The sequence below is a fragment of the Lynx rufus genome, unplaced genomic scaffold (assembly GCF_022079265.1).
Source record: "Lynx rufus isolate CCGP_SWC_20201006 ecotype Redwood Valley unplaced genomic scaffold, mLynRuf1.p SCAF_3, whole genome shotgun sequence".
NCBI lineage: Eukaryota > Metazoa > Chordata > Mammalia > Carnivora > Felidae > Lynx > Lynx rufus.
This window is the reverse complement of record NW_025814845.1, coordinates 158197215-158214153: the sequence shown is the minus strand read 5'-3', so window position 1 is coordinate 158214153 and position 16939 is coordinate 158197215. Positions and strand designations below refer to the sequence as shown.

Genomic DNA, 16939 nt, shown 5'->3' with positions numbered 1-16939 from the left:
TTCTGTTCCCAAAGGTAAATGCTGTCCACGGACTGCGATTGCTCCGTTCTGTGAGAGTTCCAAGTTGCTAGTTAGTTGTGAAGGAACATTTTCAGGTCCACCCCTCTCCCCTTTTTGTATTTCTGTCTGGTAAGAAAAATGCATTTTCAGGCTTGAGGAAGGAGCTTTCGGTCCAGGTATGCAGTTACTGATGAGAACAGAAGCCTCAGTTTTGAGAAACAGCATCCCAACTGTATTTGCTGTCCTGCTTCACCGACAGCTATTCCAAACTGTGTTCCCATGAGATCCAGCACTTTACGAAGGTGACTTCTTCTCTAAATCTTCTGTTAATTTCATGAGGTTTTCCTGTTCTTCGGATTGAGTCTTGAGCCTCTTCTATGTCCTCAAAAAGCACAAATGAAGTGGTGTTTCAGTGGCTGGTAATCTAGGTTATTCCCGGCTAACAACCCATGCGGATGCCACTTTGCTGGCATGGTGCTGATTGTACAGGGAGTGTAACAGACCGTGTTTTGAGAGTGCAGTGTAGTGTGATGGGCAGCGTACTGAACTAGGAGTTCAGACACACTGGCTGATAACTCTGTTCTCTCTGCTAATCTCTCCGACTCCATTTTTTTTAAATGTGGAATTACTCCAGATAATTTCCTTTTTGTAGTCTGTTGAGCAAAGAACTTTTCCTTAGATACTTATATCCAATCCCTATGTATTGACAGTATTAAATATACTTAACGTTTTACAGGTTCACGTATTTTTAAAACTGCCCCAGATATCTGTAAACCATTTGACTGCTGAGCTATTCATCATTGGATTGATTTTAAAGTAGATAATTTGTTTTTTGGTTTTTGTTTTCTTTTTAATATTTATTTTTGAGGAGGGTGCAAGTAGGGGAGGGGCAAAAGAAGGGGGACAGAGAATCTGAAGCGGACTCTGTGCTGACAGGCTGACAAGCAGCAAGACTGATGTGGGGCTCGAACTCAAGAATAGCAAGATCGTGACCTGAGCTGAAGTCTGATGCTCAGCCGACTGAGCCACCCAGGTGCCCCCTTAAAGTAGATAATTTGTGAAGAAACTATTGCACGTAATGATTTATCTAGTGTTTTGCCTCTAATCTTACTGTTTAATAACCAGAATTTGTTATTAACACAGAAAGGGGAAAAAAAACCATCACCAACCTTTGAAAAACCTGTGTATCTCTACAAGAATTACAGCATCTTTTTCTGAGCACCACTGCATCAGAACATCGGACACCTTCAAGAAATTTGGATTCACTAGGTTTTCTTGTTTTTTCGGCCTCCTTCAAACAATTCTGAATGCAGTAACGAGTTATCGTTTATGAGAAAAAGGGACTTAATTTCCACAATAGAATTTCCCAGCCTTAGCAAGTTTTGATCATTGCTTTCTGACCTTTTGTCACACAACCAGCAGCTAAGAGTTGGACCCAAAGGATGAAACGACTACCTGCTTCCTTCCTTGGTCTCCAGGCTGCTCGGCCCAATGGCTCGCCCTCAGCTCTGCCCAGCCCAGCCTTTTTGCAGATACTGAAATCTGGTGCTTTTTCTCCTGGACCATTGCTAGCCCTCTCTTCCATTGTTAGATTTCGGAATCAACCTCATTTCACACTTTTCTATTATCTTTAATACTTTCTTCCAATAGGGGTTTCCATGAGGCTGCCTTCTAGGGAGACAAGGATAATCTACCAAAGCCCCTTTCCTGTCCATCTTTATTCTGATGACATTGAGTACAGCAGCGTATCTCTTTCCCAGCTGTTCTTTTTCCCTTTCCTTGGCCCTTGACCTTATATTGCGTGCTCTTAGCTAATTTAAACCACAGTATCTGCTCCCCTCCCCTGGCTCTGATAAACTAACAGGTCCTGGATATTTAGTAAAGCCAGATAGTCTCACACTGTTCATTGTGCAGGGCTTTTCAGGGAAGCCCTGTCAGCGTGAACCCAGAGGTATTACATGGGTGAAGATGGCTGAAAGTGGTCTCATTTTGCTCCCAAGAGTATAGGGCTGGCAGGCTCAGGCAGAGTGCAGTACAGACAGCAGACGCACCAGGCAAGCTGTAGCCTCAGAGCCATACGTGAGATTCATAGCACTGCCCAGGTCAGGGAACCAATCCAGGAACTACCTTACAAGAAAATACTAGAGGAGAAGCAATTAACAAACAGTTCCACACCCCCATTTCCCCCAAAAGAAGTTCTATGTATGTACATATCTGTGGGGCATTTTTCACCTTTCCAAAGGCATGTTACCAGATGAGCTCCATCCAACTTCCTTTCCCATTAGAAGCCAGGGTTCTCAGGTAGAAAGAAGGCATCCTGATTGCAGATGTTACAGGCCGATGCTCTCGTGTGGAAACAATCCTGCAGCTTTAAGCTACAACCGACACTCTGCTCATAATGAAGGAAAGTAGCAAGAGAGTCTAGTCTGAGCTGTCTGTCACCTTGGAGTTACTGTGAGCTGAGCAGAGTTTCATCTGTGATAAAAGGTCACATGCACACATGCTCTACCAATGCCGCTGATTCCTAAGGGTGACCCCCCAACCTGTTAGAACTACAGTTGACTAGGGGCACCTTGGTGGCTCAGTCGGTTAGGCATCTGACTTCGGGTCATGATCTCGTGGTTTGTGAGTTCGAGCCCCGTGTCGGGCTCTGTGCTGACAGCTCAGAGCCTGGAGCCTCTTCAGATTCTGTGTCTTTCTCTCTCTCTGCCCCTCCCCTGCTCACACTCTGTCTCTCTCTCTCTCTCAAAAATAAATAAACATTTTTTAAAAAATTTAAAAAAAAAAACTACAGTTGACCCTTGAACAATGCAGGGGTTAGGGACCCCAGCCTCCCCACACACACACTCAGTCAGAAATCCCCGTGTAACTCTTGACTCTCCACCAATTTAACTGCTGACAGCCTACTGTTGCCCAGAAGCCCTACCAATAACATAAACAACACGTATTCTGTATGTTCTATGTATTATATACTGGATCCTTGTAAGAAAGGCCAGAGAAAATGTTACTAAGAAGATCATAAGAGAAAATACATTTACCATCCTGTACCGTATGCATCTATTTATCAAAATATCCATGTATACATGTACCTGCGCAATTCAAACACCTGCTGTTCTAGGGTCAACTGTTCATTAAATCCCAGAGAGGTCAGGTTTTTGCCCATGAGACTGAACATGTGGACAGCTGGAGCCAATGAACAACCAGCAGGAGTGATTAGTAGAGACCCTTACACTGAATATGGAGATGTGCTCTTACCTTAGACTACAGCCCTCCAAGTGTGAAGAGTGGAGAGAACTGATGTAAAAATGTCTGGAAGAGCATCCCAGGGAAACATGAGGTTGCAGGTAGGGGACGACGCATCAAGGTTGCTGGAAGGAAAGAACATGCTCTTCTTTCAGCCTGTCTTCTTCCCAACTGCCATGCCCCACCCCCATCACCCTCCAGCAGCTCCCAGGTAAGAAGAGCAAGAGACTGCTTGGTGGACGCTTGCTTTCCAACTAAGCAGGTCTTGTATCCAGTTAAGTGATCCAAAATCAAAAGTAATTTTTCCTATCCCATCCCTTGATCTCCTAGCCTGAAAAAATTAGAAAACCAACCCTAGGAAATGGAGGCTGGCTGTTTACTCATCTGGGTGGGTGCACTTGGTTAGGACTCCCCTACCTCTCTGCTTCTCCGGTTCTGCCTGGGGTCTCTGGAAGTAGAGAATAAAATCGAGTTCTTCTTTTGTTTTCTCCTATCTCTCTTCACCACTTTGCCTCTTTTTCCCCTTTTTGTACCCATTCCCCTTTTTAAAAGAAAAAATTTTCCCCCCTAATTCCAGCCACTCAATAGCGGTTGCTGTCACTTGGCTAAACCCAGGGGTAGAAAATGGCCTCAACTGTGGCTGCTCTGGGCAGCCAGCTAGCCCCTAGCAAGGACAAAAAGAAGAGCGAGGGTTCAGTGCTGAGTGTATTTCAAGGTCAGATATCCAGATGGCCTGGGGATTTATCTCTAAGACCAGATTTTTTGCTGTATCATTTACATACAGTAAAATCCCCTCTTTCAATGTACACAGTCCTAGGAGTTTTAACAACTGCATATAGTTATGTACCCAATACTCCTGGCCCTTTGAATTTAACTGCTCCCTCCTTTCCAGCCCCTGGCAGCCAGCCACTGGTCTGTTGGCAACTCATTCAAAATTTTCTTAAAATAGTGTACAGGTCAAAAAAATCTGGAAGGTTAAATTTATCCCACCCACCTTCAGTTTGCTCTTCTGGATTAAGCTATTCCAAAAGACAGAAAGCTTTGCTTTCTGTGCCCAAATCCCTGGGCAAGGTGACCTAAAGTCTGGCTCACCTATAGGGGAGATGAAGAGTGAAAGGGAAACAAGGGACCAAGTATAACTTAATAGTTGGCCCTGGTTTTCAGAGAGAAACTTGAGATTTTAAAAGGTTAAGCTGTAGGGGTGCCTGGGTGGCTCAGTTGGTTGAGCATCTGACTCTTGGTTTTGGCTCAGGTCATGATCTCACGATTCATGGGATCGAACACTCTGCGCTGACAGACAAAAGCAAGACTCCTTGGGATTCTCTCTCTCTCTCTGCCCCTCCCCTGCCTGTGCTCCCTCTCCCTCTCTCAAAATAAGTAAATAAGCTTAAAAAAAAAAAAAAGGTTAAGCTGTATGACAAAGCACAGACTAGATTGTCTGGTTTTGCATACCGGCATCTTCATAGTTGTCTAAGTTTGGTCAAGTTGCTTACCTCAGTGCCTCGATTTCCTCATCTGGAAAATAGGTATGACTATAGTAACAACTTCTTGGGTGGTGGTTGTAAGAATAAAGTAAGTTAATATGGGTGAAGAGCTTAGAACAGCGCCTAGAACAGAAAGAGTGCTCAGCGTCAGCTACTGTAATCCGCTCAATACCTGATATGTGCTGGATTCTTGGGATAGATGCCATACCCTCGATGAACTGATACTTAGCAGTCTCCTTTGTACACATAAGGATACCTTGTGAGGCACCTGGGTGGCTCAGTCAGTGAAAAGTCTGACTTCGGCTCAAGTCATGATCTCGCAGTTTGTGAGTTCAAGCCCCGCATCAGGCCCTGTGCTGACAGCTCAGAGCCTGGAGCCTGCTTTCGATTCTGTGTCTCCCTCTTCTCTCTGCCCCTCCCCTACTCGTGCTCTGTCTCTCAAAAATAAATAAATATTTTTTAAAAAAAGAAAATTGATTCCTCTTTCATTTAAAAACAATCAAATAAGGATACCTTGTGAAATACCAATGACCGACTTGACTTAAGGAATTAAGTACTGACTATACCCATAATTACCTCAAGTCCAACGAGTCAAGTTTGCATTAACTTTCTGCTTCCCTCTCACAGTGGTGCCTATGGAGGAAAACACCACATTTTTTCAATACTGAATAAGCATTTACCCTATAAGCAGCCCGGGGTTTGTCCTCACCTCCAGGCTGATCACCCTTAAGAAGTAGAAGAAAATCAGTATTTATTGAGAATTTACAAATCAGTATTTATTGAGAAAGCATAGAGTTCTTTCTAATCATGCTTTCTAATCATTCATTAAACATTGATTCAAGATCTCGTCATTATCTAGTACTGTGCTAAGTGCTGGGGATTCAAGAACCTGCAAAAGAGCCAAATTCTCCTAGAGTTTACAGGTCCTTATGGAGCTTACAGACATGTAAAAAGGGGGGGGGGGCTGCACGTGTGGGGACAGGGGGTACATGAAAAATCTCTGTACCTTCCTCTCAATTTTGCTGTGAAGCGAAAAGTACTCAAATAACTTTAAAAAGGTGTATGTGGGGGAGAATGGTCTTACTGATACTGTGCTACACATTTACCAAGAGGGCCCAAAGGAAAAAGTATTGAATTCTAGTTAAAGAGCAGAGTGAGTGGGGCCCAAGGGGGATCTTTCAGGGGAGGTGATGCTGTGAGCTACCCGGCCATGAAGGTGTGCACAGGGCAGGCCCCTGAGGAACTTGCTGAGCCCTGCCGGAGAAGACAGCCAGGGTGTGAAGCTGGAGGGCCCAGAGATTGGGCTAAGAAGTCTGGACTTACTCTGTGGGCTCCTGACGTATCACCTGATTTCAGCTGGGTCACACCCAGGAAAAGAAAAAGAAAACATATCCCCATTTCACAGATCAGCGAGTCCGGATGGAAGTAGTGAGTGGCTCGCAATCACGAAGCGAGAGGCAGGCCTGGGACCGAGAGTAGGACACCTGTGCTTTCCCCACTGCAGCCCCCAGGCTCCCCACCTGACCCCCGGGTGCACAGTGGACACTCAGCAAGGGGGCGTTGAAGGAATGAGTGGAGTCCTCTCTTCTCCAGGCCCTGCCTCTCTCCCTGGCCTGCTGTGTCCACATGGTCTCCTTCCTTGGGGGCTCTGCCCTCCTCAAATAGCAAAGCCAGACACAGACGACTCCTAGAGCCAGAGGTAATTCCAGACCTGTCCCCCCACCTTACTGCTCAGAGGGACAGTGAGAGTTAACTAGTCATTCGTCTTGGAAAGGATGAGGGAGGATAAAGGGCCTTGGCCTTGGGGGAGGCCACCAGCACCCCTCCCTGAGTCAGTGGCAGCTTCTGACATCAGCAACAGCTGTGTGCCTCAGTCCCGAAGTCTCCCCCCCACCCCAAGCTGCGCCCTCTCACAGTGGCCATAACTCTCCACAGGATGGCAACAGCAGGGCCTTGAACATTTTCTGCACCGTCCGTCCATAATCAGCCCCTCCTCACTCCCCACCACCTCCACTGAGGTACACATGTGCATGAGGGCTCACGTGTACAGGCAGAGAGGAGAAGCCTGGGTACCTGGTGTCCGACTTCTGCTGCATGCCCTCTGCACCTCCTCTTTCCAGCCTGTGAAAGGTTAAGTTCCCCCCAACCCCTCACCCAGGCCAGAGATGAACCAGAGGCCAAGGCCCATCCCTTTGGTGTTGTCTTCCCCAGGACTCCACAGGGGCTGGAAACGAAGCCTACAGGCACGTTTCCTAAGCCAAAGACATAGCTACGCCCCAACCCCACCCCACCCACCCCCCCTGCAGCCCCGCAACTGTTCACCCAACGGAGAAGCACCAGCCTGCTCTGTGCCCGCCTCAAGCTGAGTGTGGGGGTGGCGGGCGGGGGGGGGGGGGATGCGGGGAAGGGGACATGCCTCAGGGAGAAACAGTCCCACAGAAGAGACAAGCCAACACTTACCAACTGTTATACAAAAGGGGACTTGAGATGATGAGCCCTCTGGGGGTAGTGACAGGGTGTGCTTCAGAGGAACAAACCATTCCAGAAGGTTGAGGTGGTCAAGGAAGGTTTCCCAGGGGAAGAGGGCCCACAGTGGGCCTCGAGAAATGGGCCTCCAGGCAGCCACCGCTCGGAGAGGAGCCCAGGACAAGGGCCTCTGGATTACTGGACCCTTGCCACTCTCCATGAGGAGTTGACAGGGCGGGTGTGGGACTCTGTTCTGTAGGGGCTCCGGGTAGTGGGCCAACCTGAACAGGTCCTGTCCCCTTCATCTTTCTGTAGTGAGGAACCCAGCAAGAGCCAGTGGGGACCGCCACTGCTCCCCACTTTTCAGGCCTTCCCTCCCTGACTCTGGACAGCAGTGCTAGGACACAGAACTCTCTCACACAGAAGGCCCTGGGCCAGGGGCCAAGCCAGTGTGCTTCTCTCGCCCCCAATACTCTTGCCAGGTGAATCTGGCTTGAAAGCAACCTCAAGTTCAACCTTAAAGGGAAAAGACTTCGTCCCAGACCGGGGCAGGGTTTCTCAAAGAGTAGCGTGCAGTTCACAGGATACCTGCGCGGCAACCTGGGCATTCTAGCCTCAATTCTAGACCGGGTTAGATCTAGAGTTTCTGAGGCCAAGGGCCGGAAATCTGCATTTCACATGCTCTTTGAAAACCACAGTTGGATGGTGTACGCTTTCTTCTAAACCGTCTTGACCTCAGCTGCTGCTTTTTCTCCCCGCTCCATCCGCTGGAGTCTGGCACCAACCTCCCTGCTCCTTTCTGTGCACCCGCCTCCCCCCCCCCCCCCGCCCACTCCCCGCAAATGGCCAAAGCCATGGAGTGAGGCAATCCCTCTGCCCTTGACCCTTTCCTTTGCATAGCGAGTGATGGCTTTTTTATCTCCTGATGATGAAGTACAGCCTTCAGCCGGGGGGCATTTAAGACACGGGACATGCAGCTGGGCGCAGCCACAGCCGCAGGACCCAGAGGTAGACCTTGACGGCTGGGGAAGGAGGGAAGAAGCCACCCTTGAGAGCAGAGGCCACAGCAGCAGTGGCAGCAGCACCGTTACCCTGCCTGTCCCCCGCTGCCTGGAAACAATGCTCCTAGCGACGTTCAAGCTGTGCGCTGGGAGCTCCTATAGACACGTTCGCAACATGAAGGGTGAGTTCTGGGGCGAGAGGCTGGCCGCCTGGAGGCCATGTGGTTACTGGGACGGTGGGGGGGGGGGCGGGGTGGCGGCCACTCCTCGCTCATCTCACTTGCGCCTCTTGTTGGGTGAATGTGAGCAAATCTCTCACCTTCTGGGACCTCCCTTTTCCCACCTGAATGGTTGGCCTGGATACGAAGATGCCTCCGTCTCTTCTGGATTCTGTCACTTGTGCTGTCCTCTCTGGGGCACCAATCTTTCTTGAACTTTGCCTGGATTGGCACTAAGGGTACCAAGAGAGCCACAGCCACAGTGGCAGAGGTGGGAGTGAGCCTTGACGCCAGCAAGCAGTGTTGGCAGGCCTGAGACATCATGGGCAGGGAAGAGAGGAGAAAAAAAAGAAAGTGGGGAAGGCCCCGAAGAGCAAGGCAGAGAGAGGAAGTGGGTGCAGCAGGAAGTCTTGTTCCCATCCTACAAGGAGGAAGCAGAACCAGGTACCGAAGTCTGGTTTGGTAGAGCTAATCAGGACCCAGGGCCATCCTAGTCAGTCCCCTGCAGTCACTGAAGGGTACACAAACCAATCTAAAGTCCTTTCCAATTACCCTGGGTTGAACAGGCTTCCGTTTATTTTATTTTTTTAAGTTTATTTATTTTGAGAGAGAGAGAGAGAGAGAACACACAAGCAGTGGAGAGGCAGAGAGAGAGAGAGAGAGAGAGAATGAATCCCAAGCAGGCCCTGCACTGTCAGCGTGGATCCCAATGCAGGGCTTAAACTCACAAACTGTGAGATCATGACCTGAGCCAAAACCCAAACTGGACTGAGCCACCCACCCAGGCACCCCTGGGTTCTTTTTAGAAGGAAGCCGTGCTTAGAAGACCCGGCCCAGCAGTAGGGCTGTTCCACCAGATCAACAGGATCCCTTGCTCAGACCCCAGTGGCATGCAGAGCAGTTACTCATGCGAAGGACCCCAGCTGCTGACAGCTACACAGGCCTCAAGGGCTGGGGGTCTTGAATTCTCCTTCCACAGCCAGGATTTTTCTGCTTGTTTGAACAGAGCTTCTTTCCCTTTCAAGAAGGAAACTGCAGCAGGTTCTGGTGCAGCCTCTGCCTCCAGGCAGCACCAGGCCTGGCCAGCCCAGATGGAAGACTGACTCTGGGCCCAAAGGCGGCCTGGCACAGAGTGACAGCACTGGGTGGAGGTGGCCTGGCTCTCATTCAGACCCCACCAGGGATCTGTGTTCCTGTGCAAGTTACCTCTCCCTCCACGCGTTTCCTCCTCTGTGGCAAAACGAAGGGGTGGAACCATCTCGCTCTAAGGGGATTCCTCTGTTCTACGCAACAATATTCTCTCCTCTCTGCAGGGCTGAGGCACCAAGCCGTGCTGGCCATCGGCCAGGAGCTGAACCGGAGGGCACTAGGGGGCCCGACCCCGGGTGCATGGATTAACCAGGCTCGGCGTCGGAGTTCTCTGCTTGGTGAGTGCTGACGCTTCTGGGCTTGTGCCAGTGGCAGGAGCTTGTGTACATTGCTCTGTGCACGACCCACCTCCCCCTAACTAGCCCTCAGCTGGCCTTTCTCACTTTGAGGGGGTGGGACTGGGGTGCAAGGCTCTGCAGACCCCGTCGGCTGTAGCTGTGTGTCTAACTTCACCTGCAGGCCGGACCCTATGACTTTGGCCTTGGCTCTTCAGAGGAAAGAGCAAATCCAGACTCGAGGATGGAAGCGCGGGTGGCAGGTGGGGGCGGGGGATAGGCTAAGGAAACGGAAGCAAGCTCGGTCTCTCCTGGGCTGTGTATCCAGGTTCTCAGCTGGAAGACACTCTCTACAGTGACCAGGAGCTGGCCTATATCCAGCAGGGAGAGGAGGCCATGCAGAAGGCCCTGGGCATCCTCAGCAGCCGGGAGGGCTGGAAGAAGGAGAACCAGCAGGTGAGGGTGGGCCTGGAACCCCCGTGCCTCACTGTTCCATTGCCATCCTCAAGGCCATTCTCACAATTCCCGCCTCACGCAGCAAGTGGTTTTAACTTACATGCTGCCTAGTGTCCAGAGTTCAGGTAAACCCTCTCCTTCTCCCAAGTTCTGAGTTAGCAGACACTAGTCTGGGAGTCAGGAAATCCGGGATCGAGGCCCAGCAGTGCCCTAAGGGTCTCTACATCTTTCTGGTGTAAAATGAGGACTGAAAACATCCTTAAGATCCCACCCAATACTGTGTGTACATAATGAGCTGGTTGTAGACCAGACTTTCCCGCTTCCAGTTTTGTTTTGCTCAGGAAATTTGAGCTTCTGAGGTCAGGTAGGGGGGCCTTTTCAGTTGGACCTACCCACATTTACCACCAAGAAACAAGGGTCCAGAAGCAGGCTCAAGGTTTCAGCAGATGTATGAGGCTCATGGCGGGAAAGATGACCAACTGTCTTAGAAGAAGTAATTTTAGGCTTCCTCATGCTTAGAGTTCTTTGTGCTGTTCCCCTTCCTGCCTTGCCTGTCCTTGTCATATTCCTGCCTAGGAATATTTTTCTGTAAACTTTATCCTGAAGCTCCTTTTTTTCTCCCTGACAGGCAAATGGGGACACGGTACTGAGTAAAGTGGTCCCAGATATGGGCAAGGTGTTCCGGTTGGAGGTGGTGGTGGACCAGCCCATGGAGAGGCTTTATGAAGAGCTTGTGGAGCACATGGAAGCGATGGGAGAGTGGAACCCGAACGTCAAGGAGATTAAGGTGAGGAGAGTCCAGGTGTGGGTGGCAGGAACCCATGGGAGCCCAGTCTGAAAGGTGTGCCAAAAAGGTTGCAAGCTGTGGGTGGTGCGTCAGCCCCAGCACTGGCTAATGATTCTGGCTCCCCGTGGCCCGGTAGGTCCTGCAGAAGATTGGAAAAGATACAGTCATCACCCACGAGTTGGCTGCAGAATCAGCAGGAAACCTCGTGGGGCCCCGGGACTTCGTGAGCGTGCGCTGCACTAAGCGCCGAGGCTCCACCTGCGTGCTGGCTGGCACGGCCACACGTTTCGGTGAGATGCCCGAGCAGAAAGGCATCATCAGGTAATACTGGCAGTCGCCCAAAACCTCTCTTCCCTCACGCAGGCTTGTGGGCACGTGCCCAGCGAGGGTGTGATGAATCCTCGGCTCCAAGAAACCAGTCCTTGGTCCCTACCTTCAACTGCCTTTTGCACAGGAATATGGAGGAAGACAAGTTCGGCCCTAACCAACCTTCCTAGAAAGTTTAAGAACCTTAATAATTTTCTAAAACATGAGGTAGGGCTGAGGTTTAGCTGGTACGCTCAGGTCTGGCCATACTGGCGACTGAAATGCAAGCCATACTGCTTAGAACACAGCTGCTGTTTGTGAGGGGCCGCACCCATCACCCGGGACCCTTTCCCTGGCATCCGGCAACTCACAGGCACCACAGGGAGCCTTCAGGCTCCAGCCCCAACCAGCATGTGTTCCGGTGAGCTGGTAACCAGGCCAACTGTTAAGTTTATCACCCTTGACAAAATAGTTCTGAGACTTAGAAGAGACAAGGTACCAGAGAAGTGTGGCTCGTATAACTGGTCAGCATAAAAAGAGCATTCTGCCTTGTCCTCCTGACTGGACTGCTCTCCATTTGCTAGAGGAGAGCATGGTCCCACTTGCATGGTGCTCCGTCCCCTGGCCGGAAGTCCCTCGAAGACCAAACTCACGTGGCTGCTCAGTATTGACCTCAAGGTGAGGGGCACAAGAGGTGGCTAGTGGGTAGGGGGTGGGGAGAAAAACTGACTCTTACCCTCCCACGTGATCCTGCAAGAACAGGAAAAACCCTCCTCCATTTTGAGAGACAGACTGTTGGGAAAAGGACGAGGCTTGAGTATCGGCCTGCTATTCCATCATCTCCACAGACTACAATAGCTCCCTTTTACCTCATATCAAATTTCAACTCTGTAGTTGCCCGTTTGGAAAGAAGGAAACTTAGGCCCCCAAAGATATGGTTGCTAGCTCAGGGTCACACAATTGACCTTTGTCTTGACATAATTGACCGTTCTTACACGGTCATGACACAGCAGGGCAGTAGGGCAGTCCTCCCAGGTCAACTCCAAGGTCACACCTATAAACAGAGCTGGAAGACCAAGCCCCAAGCAATCCATGTTTGTGACAGGTACAGAGGTGTCTACAGGGGAACATCACCCACAAGGTGGCCAAATTCTTCTATCTTCTACTCTAGGGATGGCTGCCAAAGACGATCATCAACCAGGTCTTATCACAGACCCAGGTGGACTTTGCCAACCACCTGCGCAAGCACCTGGAGTCCAGCCCCGCTCCTGACGCCAGGTGTTAAGGACCAGCCTGCTGCTTCCAACTGTTTCTAGCGCACTGGCTCGCATGCCCTTCAGGGAGATCCCTGCTAGAAGCCTACAAAAGTCTGTTTAAGCTCTTCATCCGGGGACTGTGGAATGGGCTGGAGTATATTTAGGATGCTGGGACTGGCAAAATTTTAGGACCAAGAAAATGGGGACAGAGCTTTTAAGAGAAAGAGCTTTCTAACTCTATTCAATGATTAGCTCTGAAATGAAGGTTAAGGGCTCCAAAATATTTGTAAAACTTCCTTCTGGGCCCTTACACATCTATTTAAAGACATCTTTATAAAATGCTACTAGCTGACACAGGGTGCAGAGGGTGTAAGTACAAGGACTGGGACCTCATACTTTAGGGGCTCAAGAGCTCCATTCCCCGCAGGCAGTGTGTGGGGGGTCTTACAAAAGGGACTCCAGCAACCCTCTGCTCCTCTACCAAACAGGTAGAGAGCTGCATCAAAGACCAAGTAACTCCCCACAGCGGATGCGTTCTAGAAATGTAGTCTAAGTTTTCTTGATTGAAAAAGATACGAAACTAATTAAACTAGTTACCCTATTTCTTCCATGGGCACCAGTCAGAATAAAGAGTTGTAACTAAGACGCAAACTTCAGTCTGTACCTGTTTAAAAATTCTACTCTTAAAAAAAAAAAAAAATCATTCTAGTAAACAGCAACTTCATGCTAAAGGAGTCCTGGACAAAGATTTTAATTAAACTAGATCCCTGAGCTCATTAAAAGGAAAAACTACTGGGGACATAGGTCACTCAATTATTTAGAATCTGTTGCCAGAATCTTTCATAAGTACTTAATTTCCACAATAAGCACAAGCCTAATTCAATTTTTTAAAGTTTATTTAGAGAGAGAGAGCAGGAGTGGCAGAGAGAGAATCCCAAGCAGGCTCAGCGCAGAGCCTGATGTAGGGCTCGAACTCACGAACCCCAAGATCATGACCTGAGCTGAAATCAATAGTCGGATGCTTACCGACAGAACCACCCAGGTGCTCCAAGCCTAACTCAATTCTTAAAAGAACTCTAGAACTGGTAGCTGACAGGCATTGCAAGATGAAGGTGATGACTGAGGATTTTTATTTATGTAATTAAAAGATAGGATGGTACCAAATGAAGAAAATTAATGATATTACTAAGATAAACAAAAACAAATTTTATTATTTTCCCTTCTGTGAATGTTGACACTTAACAAGGGAACTGAATCTGTAAGGTTTACTTATTTATTCTGAGAGAGAGAGAGAGAGAGAGACAGAGAGAGACAGAGAGAGGGACAGGGGCAGAGAGAGAGAGGGAGACTCCCAAGCCGGTTCCACACTGTCAGGGCAGAGCCTGACACTGGCCTCGAACTCACAAACCCCAAGATCATGACCTGAACTGAAGTTGGACACTTTACCTACTGAGCCACCCACGTGCCTTAGAAACTGAATCTTCAGTTCACTCAATTACATCTGCTTCCAGCTTGGCTCAGGGCTGCCAATTTCACGGCTTTTAACAGGTCACTGTTTTACTATTTTGAGAGAAGGCCAAAAGAGGGAATATGGTAAGAGCAAATTCCCCTTTCAAGATTCAGAGAATTTATGCTTTCAAAATATAGATTGGGGTGGGATTACTTTGCTAAGAAGGGTGAGTAGGATGAAAAGCCAGCCATTACTACTTGAAACTTTCCCATTCTAGTTATAACAGCACTGATGATTTAAACCATCCAGAAACAGAGCCCTGGCTTGTTAAGTAAACAGGTTAGCAGTCGTGGGAATGCTCATATTTATGGAGGTACTGAAATTTTATATCTGATAGAAGTGTTTCTTCTTATTTATTCTTATCTCATAGAGTAGTCTATTTTTAGCACAGACCAAATTATTATTTACCAGGGAGCCTCAGAGCTGTAGAAAGTATTTCTAGAACAGACTATCCTCCACCCCCAGCTAAGTAAGGGAAAATGACCATCTAAAGATGTGTAAAGTGATACACACTGATTTCAAAAAAGAGCAGGCTGGAAGCAAGGAAATGGGCTTTCTTGCTGCACACCACCGTTTGGAGCTCAGTTAAAATTTGCCTTCTCCAAACCGTGCAACTGTGTCTTTGAGGGGACTGGGAGCCACTTCCCCACTTGTTTAATTTTATGTTGGAATAAAGTAAGTGGTCAGTGATGATATGCTCACTGACACCATTTTATAGAGGACTCCATGGAGAGTGGGTATTCTGTGAGTCCTTCAAATGAACCTTCTCAAAACACACACACACACACACACACACACACACACACACACACACACTTTTGAATATGAAATATAAATAGGCAACATCATAACTTCTGTAACCTGATTTATGAAGATCCACTGTACAGAAATTTTATCAAATGGAGAGTGGGTGTACAAGTAATAAAATACGTGGTAATTTATATTACAAAGAATTTACCTCCAGCTTCCTCTACAGAACACTACCCTCATTCTCTTAGAGTTCTTCAAACTCTGATGGTCCAGCTTTATGACCAAGTCTGCCCTCTAAGACCGGCCACGAATGAATGGGTGTCCAGCGGTGACAGGCTGAGCCTTCAGCCTACAATCACACTGATTCTGTTAGGTTTCCTGTTAAGAGGTGTGGAATGGCCAAAACAGCCTGGATGGTTCATTAGGAGACAAATCTGTTAGTCAAAGCTACCAAGTTAAGGTACCAATAGTCACATGAAATTTGGGAAATTCCTGGGAGGCTGCATTGTCACTGACGTATTAAAAAGGGGGACAGGGAGCTCAAGGGAAGGCTCGTTCTTACATTCCAGTTTTTAGTATTCTGAATCGTCACGTATTTGGAAGGAAGGTAAGTAAGGCAAGAAAACAACGTGCACGCATTAGCATACACGTTCAAAGGGAAATGCTGGAGGGACACCATTAACCCTTTTAAACTCTTGTTCATCTCCTTGAGGTGACTTCCACTGGAGAAAAAGGGTGGCTGAGCTGGCTAGAGAGGATGGAAGCAGGAGAAGAGGGGTTGGGATAGTCAGAAACCCGCCTCCCTCCCCCTGCGCTGGCTCCCTTCCTCACTGCCCACATCGCTACCCCTGTCACCAAGAGGAACCCACCCCGAAAGGGAAGCAGAGTGCCACACACACTTGAAGACAGGTTTTATTTGGGAAGAGTTTCTAATTGTTAAAGCTGCAAGCAAGTTCTTTTTACAATTACAGTTCTAGAGACCTAGTAGTTTCAGAGACCCCAGTGTTCAAAAATATTTCAAAAGGAATAAAAACCCATACCAAAAGGAAAGACCTTTTAGATCTGGAATGTACAGCCACTGATTTCAGCTGTTCTCAGAAACAGGCCTACTACTTCCTTGGAAATCGGATGGGATGGAGTCAATGCCACAAAAGGAGAGGTCTTTAAATAAGTCAGTGCCTTAGACGAGATTATTCACTCCTTAGAAAATACAATAAGGTAACTAGTCCTGGTCGGAGGGATACGTGGTACAGCACCAGTTTCACAGGGGGCGCAAAGGATCCCGGGGTCAGCAGCTGTTGGCATATGGCACACAAAATAGAAGCAGTCACCAGAAGTGGGGAGAGTGTTGAAAAGCAGGGAGTCTCCCAGTCTCACCCACACTTTTAATTTGCTAACAGCACAGGCTGTGTCCTGCGGTATCTTTGGGAGAATGTTTGCAACAGTTCAAAAAACAAAAACAGGCCTCCCTCCCCAATTTATTCCCCAGCAAGTCCATGTCTGCAAAGAAAGAGGGACCTGGTCACGGTTCCCATGGAGGACTCCGCCTCCCATCCACTTCTGTTTCCACATGATATAAGACATCAGCCAGAGTATGTTCTACCACAGCGCCCCAGCCCATGTCACTCATCTGTGGGAGGAACAAGAAACAGAAAGGAGGTGATCAGAATAAGTATGGCAAGAAGGAGCAGAGATACTGAGGATGCACTGTGAATGTTACTCACAGGGCGGTAAGTGAGATCCTTTGGAGGATACTTGAAGCACGGTCCAAAGTTAATGGAAACCTGGGATAGATCAATTCAAGCAGACAGGAGAAAACAGAGGAAAATAGTGAAAAAAAGCTTAATGTGACCTGGGAACTTTTTATTTTTAAATGTAGCTATGATATTCAGGGTATAAGGGTATAAGGATATAGATTACCAGTGTTAAAAGTGGTCAACACCCTAATGTCCATCAAAAATTAGGTAAATAAAATAGACTTTTGTTGATTTCTGTTTATTACCTGAAGATTTCCTTATCTTACTCCAGTGGTGGTTAC

The 16939-nt window shown here is 48.3% G+C and overlaps 2 protein-coding genes across 3 annotated transcripts in view; one reads left to right on the top strand and one right to left on the bottom strand.

Annotated features, from left to right (window-relative positions):
* Nucleotides 1–8232: 8232 nt before the first annotated feature.
* STAR (steroidogenic acute regulatory protein) lies at nt 8233–13508 on the top strand. The gene is made up of 7 exons (XM_047090474.1): nt 8233–8376; nt 9726–9839; nt 10165–10292; nt 10921–11079; nt 11216–11400; nt 11970–12063; nt 12557–13508. The coding sequence occupies exons 1-7, from the start codon at nt 8313–8315 to the stop codon at nt 12668–12670; spliced, it is 858 nt and encodes a 285-aa protein (XP_046946430.1). The 5' UTR covers nt 8233–8312; the 3' UTR covers nt 12671–13508.
* The window catches only part of ASH2L (ASH2 like, histone lysine methyltransferase complex subunit), a 36023-nt gene continuing 30158 nt past the window's right edge, over nt 11075–16939 (bottom strand). Inside the window, exons 15-16 of one of the 2 annotated variants that reach the window (XM_047090469.1) lie at nt 16626–16685; nt 15796–16531 (exon numbers count right to left, since the gene is read on the bottom strand). In XM_047090469.1, coding sequence (XP_046946425.1) covers nt 16424–16531; nt 16626–16685 — 168 coding nt within the window. In that variant the 3' untranslated portion in view covers nt 15796–16423. Of the gene's footprint in view, nt 11219–15795; nt 16532–16625; nt 16686–16939 lie in introns of those variants that run through there. The other variant, XM_047090470.1, reaches the window with a different exon arrangement.